At 36.0% G+C, this 15935-nt stretch overlaps 1 protein-coding gene across 1 annotated transcript in view; it reads left to right on the top strand.

Moving 5' to 3' along the window:
* LOC139129319 (uncharacterized) overlaps positions 1-15291 on the top strand; it is a 37048-nt gene extending 21757 nt beyond the window's left edge. Inside the window, exon 3 of the mRNA XM_070694955.1 lies at positions 15175-15291. Within this exon, the coding sequence (XP_070551056.1) occupies positions 15175-15291 (117 nt within the window). The remainder of the gene's footprint in view (positions 1-15174) is intronic.
* The last annotated feature ends 644 nt before the right edge of the window (positions 15292-15935 follow it).

Below are 15935 nucleotides of genomic sequence, written 5' to 3'. Positions count from 1 at the left end.
CATGAATTAGTTGTTTGTCAGGTAGATTGGATGTTGTTAAGATATAATTTTTTTTCACTCACGTGACAGTTTATTATCATTTTGTATGCATCTTATTTTTATCATATATTTCCGTGACTATGAAATTCAATATCCTTTCCCCCCCCCTCCCCTTCGGCACACGCACACACACACACACACACACACACATTTAAAAACATCCTCTATTTGCAATGTATGAGTTTGTAGTTGTTGAATTTAAAGCGGGATATTGATATATTAAGAAAATAGTTTTCTAATCACAATTATATTCTATCACTTTGTGAACTGAGATGTCTGGGATTGGCGTTATAAGTTTATATTCCATCAGATCAATATTGAATATTCATTTCTCAACATGTTCAAATATGATTGAAATTATGCAGGATATTAATAAGTGAACGAGGCACGTCAGTATGCTGAGGAAAAATGTTTTCCGCCGATTCCAAATATGTTTTAAGCTGTTAATCAACAAAAATATTTGATTTCATTTCCATTCATTCATACTTTATTGCCATTTTGTAGGTTTACAATATGGATTTCACAAAATGAAACAGAGTTTAACGCAGAATTATCGGACACCGACAACGGCCACATTGGATCAAACAGGTCATTTTATTTCTGTCCCAACAAGTGATAGACGAGACCATGTTACAATGTTTTTGCAAACATAACGAGAAAACAAAGGAAGAAAACCTAGCAGGATATGCAGAAAGGAAAATTTGCATTACTCTTGCAAGTATACAGAGTATAATATAAAGTCAGAAAATAACTCTACACTGCAAGTGTTCATAGAGGAAATTTACAGCAGATGCATCTTACTGCAAGCAATGAACTGAGTGCTCGCGGTAACTAGTCGACATGCGACAGCAAAGTCGTACCTTTATACGCGTACAGACAATTCTCATCACATAAAAATACACTAAAATGGCAAAAATACATTCCACAGCCACTCACCCTGACTGTGACACATAAGGCTTCGAGTGGCAGGAACTCTACCGCTAATCGACTGTACTTCTCACCTACATCGAATAGTGATAACGGTGTACGAGTTAACATGGACAGTGCAAAGCAAACTACATAGGAGTTGTAGATGAAACTTCAGTATTCCGTCACAAACTGAGACAATTTTGTTTAAACCTCGAAAACTTAGCAACAGTATCCTGATCGATCAATACAACTGTACAGCAGACTGTGAAACACTCTTCAGCGTCAAACAGGAAGAATCTACAAGAGTTCCGCAGCAGACGGTGTGTAGGACACGTGGTCAGCAGACGCCATGCACAATCCTATGAGAGTAAACCAGTCAAAGCAAACAAGCGCGAACAAGTGCAAATAACACCAACATCTCTTTGAAAATAAACTCCAAAAGTGTAGCTTAACATTTCACCAAAGAAATCTTACGTCAATTAAACCCTGATGATGCGTTACTATAGAGGATTGCTCAGATTAAAGTAAATACAAAGCCCGGCACTAAAGACAGAAAAGGGTGCGCAGAAAAGGAAAGAAAAGATGGCAGTCAGTCAGTCAGTCACGTGACAAATACCCTGCGCATGTGCATAATTTGCCCACGTCACAATAGTTATAAAGTGATCATTTTGGAGCCTGAATAAAGCTAAACGCTCAATGAATCTGAAATTATCTCTTCAATGCTCACATTTTATCGTTGAATATTACAACGCTCCGAGCGAGATATAATGGCAACACGTTTTAAGCCTATGTTTTCCATCAACTGGCCTTTACGATTATATAAACTTTATATATTGGTGTGCTCGTCTTAACAGCATCGTTCCATAAAGTTGCACCACTGTAAGCTTAAGAAATCATTAGGCGCCTTTAATAATTTCCCCTTCGATGATGTCAGAACGAAGTAGGTTCAGGAGATCTTATTTCCTGCTTTCAGAATGAAACCGTCTGGATGAAAATAACTACAAATGAATGTATCCATATTTGAGAGCACTTCGAATATGCATGCCTTGCTACTCTGCAATTTAGCTGAGTTTGACTAAGTTTGAGGCCAATACGTTACAACTATCTAATAGAGCCATTTAACTATCTAAAGAAGGCTCGTCAGTTCTTTCCACCACAAACTGGGAATGAAATTATAGGAAACAAAACGACAAACAAACTCACACAATGGTTAGGAACAATGTTAAGACTGTATGATTTTGTCTGTCTGATGTACAGAAAGTTAGCAGACCTCGATTTCACTTCATCTGATAAACGGATACCTCTGACCTTGTATGTCTCTCTGTCAGTTAAGCAAAACAGGATATACTTCACTGGCTTTAGCGTTCTAAACGACGGCTTTAATTACACATTAAGAAACTTCAGAAAACACTGGCACGTTACCATGCCATTCCCTGCATATCAAGTAGCTTTCGTTTTTCTCTTCTCTTAAAATCAATGGAAATATAACAAATCATGTGCAAAGCGATATTGTACGTTTAAACATGGCAATATAAAAGACGTACATTGCATCGGACATTCAGCCACATGTAGGCTTTGTCGTCGAAATAACTACATCTGTGTTGTGTGGTTGACTTTATGAACTCAATGTCCTTGACCCGAAGATGGATACGAATTACAGATACAATGCCACTTAATACTCTAAACTGAGTCTATCAGAGTCACGAAAGATATGAATCTTCTTCGAAATTAATCACGAATGGTAAAGACATATATTAATTACAAGGACAGTCGCACATGCTCTCTCATTTGGAAAGAGGCGAGTCGAAAGTATTATTTGAAATATTTGCAAAGTACAGATTGTGATCTTATGAATCGCTCGATAACTTCCGGATAACTTGGTTGATACCTATACGCTGTGATGTTCTCAAAGACCGGTGAAGATGTTGTTAGCATTATTTCAATGGCTTGAAAAAGCATGACACCCTGTAAATTGAAATATGAAATACATTCGTGGAAAAAGCTTGTTTTGAGAGAGACTCCATGATGAGAGGGTAGTTGAAATTAAAAGAAGGCTAAATGCCTTGTAGCCCTCTTGTTTTCGCGATGACAGTGAAGACAACTAGTCGATACCTTCACTCTACATTTTCAAAGCAGTGTAAGAATGACGAAAAGAATAATTAACTAATCTGTTATAAGTATTACTGTATAATAACAAATTGAACACTTGCAAGCATTTTAACGGTTCTCTTTTTAGTTTATTTGGTCTTGTTTTCATCAGTGACCCATGCAAAAAATTGTCATTTTTCTGTACATTTTGTCCGGTTGCCACAAATACTGAAAAAAAACGTGTAACGATTCACGGAGTGAAGAAAGTCCGCAGGAAAGATAGGAGAAGGAGGTTGATGTAGATATTTGAAAATGTAGTACTCCAATGATATACTCTTTGCAAAAACATTTCCACTGAGAAACAGCTTTAAACCTACTAGATTGGCTAACGAAATTGAACCATTTGCTTAAAGTAATTTTACATGACGGGATGGCTCCGGTCGATTAATCGACCTAGAGAACAATACATTTCTTTTAGATTTTAGTTTATTGTATAATCAGGTACTGATAAATTTAAGTCGGTTCGGACAGTAAACACAATGATTCTATGACATAAATCTTCAAAAATCGCTTTTTAATTAGAAATTAACAATCACGAGAATGTTTTAACGATGCACACTGTCGCACCTCTCTGCGCGTCCATGATGGCTACGGTGTTTGTTGGCCATAGACATGTATAGAGTCATGACAACCTTTAAGCGAAATTTAGCATACACAGTTGCTGATTGCACGTTCTCTACGGCAGAGATATGTGCATCATATCACATCTCGTGATGAGTCCGTATTTTGACTCGTTGCTGCGCAACTCGTCAAAATACGGACACATCACTCGAATACGACGCGGTATCGCCCAAACTTCATGTAATAACCTCTAAGTACTTTGACCTTGTCCTTTATTCAGTTACCTATGAAGAAGCACATGCAATGCAATTAGTGTGAAGCATGAAGGCGCGGTGTCAATTATTGGTGATGATATCTATACGTGGTAGACATATCAAAAAGACGGATCGGCAGATTCAATCCTGGCAGAACATGCCTTGATGTTGCATAAATTAACACCAGGTGGTGTCGTGCTCGATTAAGCTCTGTTCAAATTACGATGGACGAATAACGACATTCACACTTTCATTAAACGCTAAGTAAGAGCATTACCAGCAAAATTTTGAGTCATGGTTCCTCTGGTGATATCAATTCATGTGAAGATGTAGCTGGTGCAATAATGTTTACGTTTGTGCTTTCTCACGCGTTAATCCATCAAGTGGAAATGTGTTCCATTTGGAATGGATCAGCTGCGTATCTGCTGAGAGGGCACGGTGGAAGATCGACAAGATCCTTGTATTAGTGAACAAGATTAATCTTGTCATGAGCGCTATATCGCTTGTTTTTAACCTCTACCGGTCGTTTTGATCAGGCCCAGGGGTAAAGCGATGGGTTTCTGGTACCACAAGGCCACAGGGCTAATTATGAGTGCTATAGCCCAACTAAAGACCAGATATAGGTGTTTTTATAACACAACACATGCTCATTTTCTTTTATGTTATTGTTTTCAACGGCGTTTGATGCAAAGGGAATGATACGACACATTAATTCAGTAGAGACGTTTGCTAGGCGATTCTCAACAGCGTAACGGTACTGCCAAATTATTCACAAAAAGAAGGGAAAATGTTCGTAGCATACCGTATAATGTCCCTGGTTGCACACAAATCTTTGCCGACAATGACGTTCCTACAGTCTGTTAAAATAGAAAACCTTGCTGTTTGAGCGAGAGACTGGTTGCTTATTCCGGAATCTCATTAAGCTCTTATCACCCGCAATTATTTCAAGGGTGCAGACTACAAGAAGCGTAGGTCACGTGACGGACACTTTTTCAAAAACTATTCACAAAGAAAAATTGCCTTGTTCCCGTAAGTAAATTAATAGTTCTTTAAAAAGTGTGCGCTTATAAAAACAAGTAGGAAAAATAACGTTTGTCGCCAAGTCTATGGTTTGATAACATTAAGGGCTTTAACATAGTTTTGTTCAGTCCAATTCTATGTCAAACTGCACATCAAGGTTTTTGTGTAATCAAATGCATTCAAAGTTACTGTATTAATATTATCGAGCAATTTTGGTTTCTGCACCTAACTCATTTAAAAATTGAAAGGTTCCGTCTTGTTATTCTAATTTTCAGACCTAAATACTTGTAATCTGCCTTATTTTAATATCAAAGTGATATGTGCAATGTTTCGAATGGTACATGTTGATTTTTTCCCCTATGTATTCCAATATTTTGTCTCAAATAAAGTAAGTAAACAACTTAACGAATTTCAAGAACATCAACATATTTCGTAGGTTTATACAATCGTCAGACGTACTAATGCCACTTCAGTTCAAACGGTGTCCACGAACCTTATTTAGTTGGTGACAGCATGTTGTCATCCGTATACTCCTCGCCCACTCACGAAGAGTAGCAAGCTATACAGAATAGGGGTCAGCAGTGATCAATTTAACGCATTTAAACAACGCATTATCTACTCTTTACTCTTTCAGTCTAGCTTTCTCAGTCAAGATCCGTACATCGTACACCAAATGGCAATACATATTTGTGGAGCTAGTATTGCCAATATCGACCAATTTGATAGATGTAGGAAAGGAAACAGGGTGACCACGACAATAACTTTATGCTTATGTTGTTACTATCTCTAGAATATTCCAATGCTCGCTAAATGTGTAGTTTTTCAATTGCTGTGGGAAAGGTACTACATCAAAGAGCTTTATATATCATGTTGCTTCTTATCATGGTCACGCGCCAAAGTGACTGGCGACTATATGGGTAAGAAGAGCAAACGTAAATAAGGCTGTTATGATATAATGAGTCAATTTCAGGCAAATAATCAACAAGTAAAAAGTGACCAGCCAACCAATCAACAAAATTTACGCATTGGATATCTGCAGCCTACAATTCTAAGCCAGTGTAAAATACTTAATTGAATAATTAACTAGTATGTTATACGTACGACTTTAAAAATGTTAAGAAACACTTAATACATTTTTGTTGGTCACTATGAATTTCGATCAGCCTCATCTTCTAAGTTTAACGTTCACAAAAATGTATTGTCGTCCGTCATTTGAAGCATATATATTTAATGTTAGAATTTCATATCCCTTTTCCCAAGCATACCATTAAAAGATGATAACAAAATGCCAAAAGTTTAGTGCTTTAAATAGATTGGACATCTTTCTATTATGGAAGTTTTTGATGATTTTGTTTACCTAGCGAAATATCTGGTACATTAATGAACTTATTTTTTATTTCAATCGTCAAAATGGACTTCATTTCTTTCCCAGCTCCACCTATGAACATACGTCGTAGAGTTGCCAGGCATGGATTTGTATTGGATAGATGAGACATCGTTCATAACAAAGGTTTGTTCCTATGACCGTTGGCTACTGTCATTTTATATGCTCCCCGAAATGTATTTTACATTTATGAATTTTATCGTGTGCTTTCTACCAACTCATTAATTCAAATTTCATTTCAATTCCAAATCCAGCCACGTTCAAACCATCATCTAGTTGATCATACATGAGATGATGTTGCACGATAACGTCACTTTACATCAATATTGGAAGTTTCTGGTCTTAGCCTGTTCAAAATGTGATTTGCATTTTAAAGGCCTTGTTGACTAAACTGGTGTCTTACATAAATGCGGATCTTTGTATTGCGCTAATAACAACGAAATTTATGAAAGATGACGATCAAATCATATAACTCGATACCAGCAATCCTCTAGATGAAAAAAAAAAGAAAAACAAACAAAAAGGTCATGGTGCACGTTATAAATGATCATTATTCGTGGTATCTTTTCAAAGTAAGGGCGGATGCGTATCATTGCATGAAAACCCTAGATAATACTTACATTATTAGCATGGATTGTTGCCTGTATTTTAGCTGAATAGTGAAGCCTAATTGTTGTCTGTGTTTATATGGTCATTTTAACATCCGCTTGATATATCCTATATTTCGATATATATCATTGTATCATACCACTTGTCATGTGATTCAGTGATTAGGCTTCAGTGTACGCCTACGAACAATGCGTATTCTGAACCACTTATATTGCGCAAGTCGACGTACATGATCCATGGAGGAGAATTCAGTAAATGAGACAGCAACAACTACAACAGCGCTGAATCTGAAAAACATTTTCGACGCAGTGACTATATGTTGAGCGGTTTACTATTTGCCAAGGATTGATACATTCAAAAGCTATTGGTACGCTAATATAATTATAAATAATCTAACCGATGCATATTCTGTATTCCATAATGTCATATGAGACGTGAATATCGAATGGAGGGAACATCAATGACAACAAGAAATATAGGCTGACCCCAAGAGACGCATGCCATGCCCCATGCAAGGCGATATGACAAATCAACTTTGCAGTGAACAGTTTGTCACAGCAACTTTGTTAGTGTACATTCCATGTGGTGCGTTATTCAAAATTTCAGTTTAATCTTTTTTGTCGAGAAAACATACAATTAAGTGATGAAAACATTCAGACCATTGAGATATGGCTTTACGAATACTGGGCATTGTTCAACTCAGTTTCTCCGTGGTCTGTTACCCTTTTTATAAATGCAGACCTAACGTCACAATGGATTATATATGAATATCCTCGCTTTCTTCTACGCTTCATTGAGAATCATATTTCTATTCTAGCTCCACCTAATAGATTTCTGATGTAGTTACTATGACGATCCTTCCTTTCAATTGCTGTTTACATCGCACTGTAGAGTATTTTCCAGGGAAAAATGCTAGTCACCCAACCTTGATCATTTTCAAAAACATTGCGGTATCAAGACTCACTTATTCTGCAGGATTTTCTGACAACTTTGTGTCTTCTGCAGAATGCATTAGAGTATTACATCCTACATTGAATTATGCTTCTCTATACATAATACCCATGGTTGTTTGATCAATTGTTATATATCTCTCACTGACCTGAGTCATCTACCAATATCTCGGACAGGATAGCCACCTAGTGGGCAAAATGCTACTAAGAAAACCAACCTTCTACTGCAAACTTTCGAGGAACACTAAGATCCCAGTTTATCTTTTGACCGAACACTGCGAACAATAACATTAAAATACCATGAAGACATTTTCTTGTGTTCATGTCATGAAACTTTACATGTGTAATCCATGCATATTTTGAATGCATACGATTGCCGCTAGATTGAGGCATGTAAGCTTCGCTAATATGAAGTCTGCGAAGACCAAAGAGTACTGTTAGTAGAAATCTTCAACAAATGCGAGTGTACAATGAAGGAACAACATATAACTCATAACGAATCACTATGCGAATGCGTGCAATATATTAATACTCCATGGCTACACCGTTTAGAATGTTGATGGTATAGATATGAATTGAGTATTGCCCTTAGGGCGCTTTGATCGCATTTGACCAAAGAGGCTTTGTGATATGGTTTATCTAGAACGACATGTTAAGGGATGAATCTTAACCCTTCCAAATGAAGCAGTAGGTATTCATGCTTTTTCCACTGCTGTAATGAGACCCTAAAATTTATGGGGCAGGGACAGTCGATAAAATTCTTATGCGTCTTGAGAATGTGCACATGCCAAAACGATAAAATCATAGCTCGGTTTTTTCCTACTATTGGTTTGACACTGTCAATTCTTTCTTCTTGAAATAAAGGCAGTTACATTCAGAGAATTCCAATATCGACATGAAACCCGAGTCAATGTGCGCAATTACGGAAACGAAAGGGAAGCCTTGGTGTTCATAATGGCATGACACTTTATTTACCAATGAAATGTGTATAGTCCAAAAGATTCACATTTTGAATTCATAAATGTTTTGTCGAACCAGAATAGAGTAAAAAAAATTGAAAACATTATTTTTACGAATATTTTAAAACCAGTAATGTTACATTGCATTTCACTCAATGTTAAACAAATCACTGCTTATTCCCTCCTCGTCAAGTGTTATTTCGTTTTGTTTTAATTTATAAAATCCGATGTTTTGTTTGTAGATAATCCGTTACATTGACAATGCTCACAAACTAACTAACAAGTTAACTGAAATGGAAACTTTTCGTTCCTTTAACACTAATTATGAAAAGAGAGCAATAAGTGGTAGGGTATCGCAAATATATATTTTAAAATATAAGAATAATATATATTTCTATAGTGCTGTCAAAGTCGAAGTTGAAATTGAGTAAGACTGTTAAAGGATGCATTTTTAAATGAGTTTTAAAAAGTTGCTTTAAAAGAACAAAGAAAGGGGATTATGACATGTATATACTTGAAAATCAAATGTGAAGACGATGGCCAGTCTATTCTGGAGGTAAAAAAAATTAGCAACATAATGGCAGGTATGTGTTTCGTAGTGATTACCTCTTGGCGCAAGACATATAGTTAGAGAAAACTATGCTGATTCAGAGGATATTGCCTCTCTAATTACATATACCTCGACTAGAAATATCTAATGTAGGAGTCCGGCAATACGCCAGCGGAGTATCTAGATATTGTAAATAAACGAAGAATACTCTAAAGGCTGCATTCAACTAACCATGCAGTGATATTAACGAGGCATATCATTATGGTTAACCTGCAGAGTTTCACAAAAATTTGGACTAAACTTTACAAGAAATTTAAAGATTCAAGATCAATGCTGCCATCATTAAAGAAATGGTCACTATTTAATTTGTATGATATACTCTTGTGACATCTATTTCCAACATAGACTTAGTAGAAAGTTTATGTAGTTGAAAGAACATTAACAGAGTTTGCTTTTAATTAAAGTGACTATCGAAAACTTACTTTGAGGTAAGCTAAATACAGAGAGTAATTATTAAGCCTGATGTATACATCATTTACCGCTAATTTTTTAGAATATAGATGACTATGGCTCCTGTTATTCAGGATGCGTCATTGCTTTTACAAATTATTAACCATTAATGTTACATTGAATTTCACTCAATATTGGCCAAGTTATTGCTTATTCGTATCTCTCTGCCAAGTGTTCACTTTAGTTTCGTTTCACGAGAGATTTGCTATATTATCGGTCGGTGACCCATTCCTACCATTATATAAAATGACTACCAACTGGTCACAATATTTAGGAAGTTTACTTTGATCCCTAAAATGTTTACAAAGAAGTGACACATGTAAATGCTGAAAGAAAACAAAACTCTTCAATATTTCGACGCAAGAAAAGTAAATTTTTACTTTACACGACTTGAATCATCCTTTAAAGTTTCAAGTGATTGTAACTATAACAATATTGAAGTTTGATTTCGCCGAAGATTGAAGAAGATGTTGAGTACGACCTTAAATAAAACCTGTTTGAAAAGTTGAAGGAGTTTAAAGTGGTAAACAAAGAAAATTAATATACTTTTAGCAACGACGACAGCCTGTCTTTGCTAGAGGTAGCAGTAATTAAGATCCCAATTTATGTTGCGTAAGGATTATCTCAGGAGGCAAGACAAACTGGTTAGTGAATAACTTAATGCAAATGTGGATATGTCTGTATGAAAAAAGTGACTGTCGAAAATTGCCGTAAGAGGTAAAACTTTACAATTGCGACTCGGTCACATTGAATGACTAATACAAGACTTTTTCTTTGTTGGGTTTCATATTAAGTAGTCTTGAACGTAGAGAGGTCGTTGCACAAACACAGAGTGGAATTGACATTGGACTTTGGGGAGACCTGAAACACAAAGGAAAAAAACAATATTCGTTGATATTTTGAACGATTTCATGCAAAATAAGACAAGTGAATTTGTAAAAGCAGTATGCCAATCTTTCGTGTTTCGTATATGTGGTGCACGAAAACGTACTTGCCTGCCTGTGTCACACACGCATGTGTTTACGCATATATGTACAAAGGTATGTGAAACAGTAGGTTCTGCAATGTTAAATATTGGTAAGTTTTCCCGTTATGTGAGTAATGGCTCTGCGATCAAAACTACTACTATATCACATTTTCATTTCAAAGAATGTGTCGACTTGAGGTATAATTATTAATCTTTTTCTCATTCAATGATGCCAGTGAGAGAACGAAATAAGTTCAGAATTTCTTTTTTTTTTTCTTTCCGAATGAAATCATCCGAATAATTAACTACCATCTACCCATACTTGACCGCACCACGAATATGCTTGCATTGCTACTCTATGTTTTTGTTGTTTTTTTCTGTTTTTTCGCTGAGTCTCAAGTCTGTATAATTTTTTTGCCTGATGTACAAAAAGTTAGAAGATGTCGATTTTACTCTGTCCAAGTAATTGGCGCAACTGATTTTTGACATCTCTTTATTAACTAAGGTAAATAGGATTTACTTCCATAGCTTTAGCTTCCCAATTGACGGCTTTACTGGCACATCAAGAGAAACTGCAGAAAGCAGTGGCACGTTACCCTGCTATTTAAGGCATTTCAAGTACCCTTTCTGATTTCTTGTCTAAAATTAAAGGAAATACAACAACTTATGTGAAAAGCGATATTGTACATTTTAAACATGACCATATGAAAGACGCACCTTGCACCCACCATTCTGCCAGGTGTAGGCGTTGTCGTCAGAATAGCTACATATGTGCTGGCTTATTGACACTCTGAACTCAACTCCATGACCTGAAGATGGATATGAAGTTTATATATCATGATATTTGAAAGTGAATACTTCCTGGAATTGCATATTTTGAACTACGAGAGTAATAAAATATATATATGAATCTTCTTCGAAAGATATTATAATGGTATAGACAGTCTTACAAGAACGGTCGTACATGCTGTCTCATTTCGAAGGAGTAGAGTTGTCAGTAATAATTGAAACAGCTAGGACATAGACGGTGATCTTCTAGAGCTTATTTAGTATGAACAAATAAGTACTTGGCAATTATATTAAGATAGTCCAAATATTTATCGCCAAGCTAGTTTCTATATATCCCGTTTGCCGTTATGACAGAAAGATTAAAGACGGAAGAACGTACTGTAGACCAGGTCAAAGGTCACATAGTAGCTTCCAGCCTTTGAAGTTTCTTCTTCCGACAGTAAGATATGGGTAAAGCTTCCATTAAAAGAGACTTCACTCGACAACTGGAAACATCTACTACCACTAACATTTCCGGATAACTGGGTTGACACATAGGCTGTTGTGTTCTCAAAGACTGGCGAAGATGGTGTTAGTATTATTTTAACGGCGTGAAAAGGCCTGACACCCTGTAAATTTCAATACGAAATACATGTATGAAATAACATTTTACGACAGACTGAACGTTGACCCATACAATGTGAAACTAGTGAAATAAAAAGAGCAGTTTTCTTGTTCATGATAACAGTGAAGACGATCGTGATCAAAATGGTTGTCGAAAAATAAGGAATCAACTCCTGAAGTTGCCTATTAATCCTGAATGGTCTTACACTACAGAAAGATGGCCGTCAGCTTTCAATCAAAACAAGATCCTCAGGCCAGATATTAAATTGGTAAAATATGATTTTATCTGAGTGACTTACTAAGATCTCAAACTGGTAATGCGTAGCGGCATCAGTATCTACGTATTGCCCCACAACAGACGTTTCGTTCAATGACGTCGGACGATTGCCGAGCCATACCCCTACATCCTGTAGCACGTTTTGTACTGAAATTAATGATTGCTTTAAAATGTGAGACATGATGTGTCACAATCTTTTTCACAAAAACCTGTGTCTAAAATACGAGTAAGTTAATTATCAAATGGCATGAACTGCGAGAACATATTTAAGGCTAGTATGAAATACTTGCCATTTCATAAGAGAGTTTCAAGACTCACAAAAATTACTTATAAGGGTTCTCATTATTTTACAAGATGTTTATTTTGAGAATAACATTAAATGGAGACACTTCATTGTCACCGATTCATTCCCCATGCTATATTAACATGTTCTTTGTATTATACTTATGAGACGATTATATGGATTTGCACGGCTAAACAATAATATTGTTCAGTTTTTCTTCATTGCAGTTCGTATTATTTTAAATTGAATGGTTCTATCATTTTTAACAGGTACTATGTACATATGCCTCGTTATTTACTGGGTTAAATGTTAGGTTTACTCTCTTCATGCCGTTTCTTGCTATATCATCATATTGAGTTTAGAGTATAAAGGGTTCATTATCTGAGATACTGTGTTCATCTTTAACAACAGCTTTCTATGGCTTGTAAACTGTGGGACATCGTTAGTATGATCAATTTTGACCTTCGGAATCTGGGGGCTATATGCTCACTTCTCTGAGCACTAGTTTGAAAGAGCTAGCGAAATGATATTTTCATCCGTTTGTATTTGCATAAACTACTTTCATATTCTTATTAATGGCAATTAATTTTACAAATTTGTTTTCTCGAAACGTTTGACTGTATTGCATGGAGGAATAGGATCTCTATCCACATTGGAAGCAATCATATCGGACCATTGATAAAACCGAAATGTTTCTCATCAAAGAAGCTCACAATACTTCAGACACGGTGGCACTATGTGTGGATTACCTTTTCTTTCGCACTTTGAGATCGGCAATCTTAGGAAAGGCAAAGATCGCAGTCAGGTAGAACGTACAGCTTCAAGTTTGTGTCCATTTATTCAATAAAAGTGAGCATTAAGTGACTGCTTGTGTGTAAAACAATGTCTTGAATCATTTTCAATGCACCCTATATTACATAGCTCACAATATCTACTTAAGGTAGAACGCACCTCGGGATAGACATTCGGACTTTCAAACTTTTACAGTTCTCTTCTGATATACCACATGTGGGGGTTCATTTTAAAGCTCTTGGTGAACGAAAACTTTTAACCGGCTTAGTTTTTCGAAATTCGAAATTTTTATTTTTCTCCATAGAGTTTACACAGTGATGGCGGCCATTGTGAATTTCTAATATCGCTAAATCTTGAGTAATTTGTTTCTCGAGTAAAAAAAATTGCACGGTGACCCCCTATTTTTATTCTTGATTTTGAAAGAGAATGGTTGAAAGATCCTTTGAGGAAAGTTAGAGAAAAAGTTGAAGTCTTTCACTTTCGAGGTGCATACTACCTTAAAACACTATCCAAATTCTAGGCTCATTGACTTTTACTCTCACACTATACAAAATTAAATCATGCACTAACCATTTTGTGCATCATTTTGTTATTTTTTTTCAAAAACCACTGGATTGTGTTGATGCATGTGCACAATTATCTAAAGTTAGCGGGCAGCGTGACAATTACTTTCAATTTACAAAAACCCACCTTTGATCACCTGGCCGGTTTTAGTCTGAAACCACAAGCTCAATATATCAGTCGTAAATTTGTCCGATATATTTGAAATGTGATGAAAGTCCGCTCCATAGCGTGTAATCTAATATCAGAAGAAATTCAAATATGAGTAATTGTTCACGTGTTATTAATATTGAATGAAAGACTCCTGATGCTTCGGTCTATGCATCTTGATTTCCACAAGCATTATTCCTTAAAGACACCGTCTTCTGTAAACAAAATCGAGCAAAGCAAATCTGAAAAATATGACTTTAACGTATATTGAAACAAATTTGATGTCAGTCAGCTTTTCTGTTCAACAGCTACTGAGACAAACGTCTCAAAGGCGATTCACGTTCACGTTTGAAATATTCGGAAATTCTCGTTTTTTGTCTACTTGTGTTTACATTACTAAAAGCATAATTCTTTACTAAAAGCCTAGTTTAACAATGATCTGAATATTCTTCTGAAAGTAGATGGTGCCAGCTACTTTTTGATGTCGATATCTTTACAAAAAAGGGCTAAACAGCCCTTTGGAAGGTACAATGTGACAGAGATAACGATTTTCTAACTTACGAAGCTAATTTAAAACATACAACTCTGATCACTGATGTGTTTCGGCTGAGGTGAGGAAAGATTATTCACAAATTTTTCGTATTTGTGATCGGTCACGTGGCTTAGCTCAACCAATTAAAATGCGACGGACAGGACATGGTAATATAATTAATGTTAAACATACCACTCTGGTAAGTGTTACGTTGCTGCTAAGATGTGGAAAGATATGCTCCGCTCGAGGCATCTCAAATCCACTATAAGGGCCAACCATCAAAGTACCATGACTCAGATTCTGCACTGTATTCTTTTCCAAATTCAGAATAAGCGATGGGGCTTTGAGAACAACAACAGCTACTTCACTGGTCATCCGACTAAGGGTGAAGTTAGCTATTTTGTCAGCTACTGTCAGGATGCTTTGAACGAACTGTCTCCGTAATTCTGTAAGGGTTTCGCTAATGTTGAACAGAATGTCGTCTAAAATATCTTGTACTTCGTTAAGTACTTCTGAAAAACATATTTAAAATGTTAGAGTTAATACTTTCTTCATGCAATTATGGAAAGATTCGTTACTAATAGATAAACTAAGAAAGATATTATGTAATAACTATTCTTATCTTTATTGCATGTATTTTATTGAATTGTATTGCATTGTATTGTGATGTATTGTATTGTATTGTAATGTGTTGTATTGTATTGTATTGTATTGTATTCAGGGCTCGAAATTAACTTTTCCCTGGTAGTCCACTTGGGCTACCATTTTCCCAGTGAAAAGTTGGTAGCCCATGCATATTTTTACTTCAGGGATATCTTTTCTCGTAACCAGACAAGAAAAAGTTATTTTTCAAGATTCTACCCATGAGGTGAATTTTTTAGTCATTTGATGTGAATACTGTACATCTTTAATACCCAAGGAAACAAGTATAACTGACGTTATATTAGCGATACTCAAACGTTTGGTAAACTATTGACAACTTGTTTCACTGTCAAAGTTGTATGCTAATTTTGAAAGTCGTCATGAAAACGATGCGACCTTCTAAGCACTGAGACATACTTAAGCAGGGCTAAAATAGACCATTGGCT

This window comes from Ptychodera flava, chromosome 3 (genome assembly GCF_041260155.1).
Source record: "Ptychodera flava strain L36383 chromosome 3, AS_Pfla_20210202, whole genome shotgun sequence".
Classification (NCBI taxonomy): domain Eukaryota; kingdom Metazoa; phylum Hemichordata; class Enteropneusta; family Ptychoderidae; genus Ptychodera; species Ptychodera flava.
This window is presented reverse-complemented; position numbering and strand designations above follow the sequence as displayed.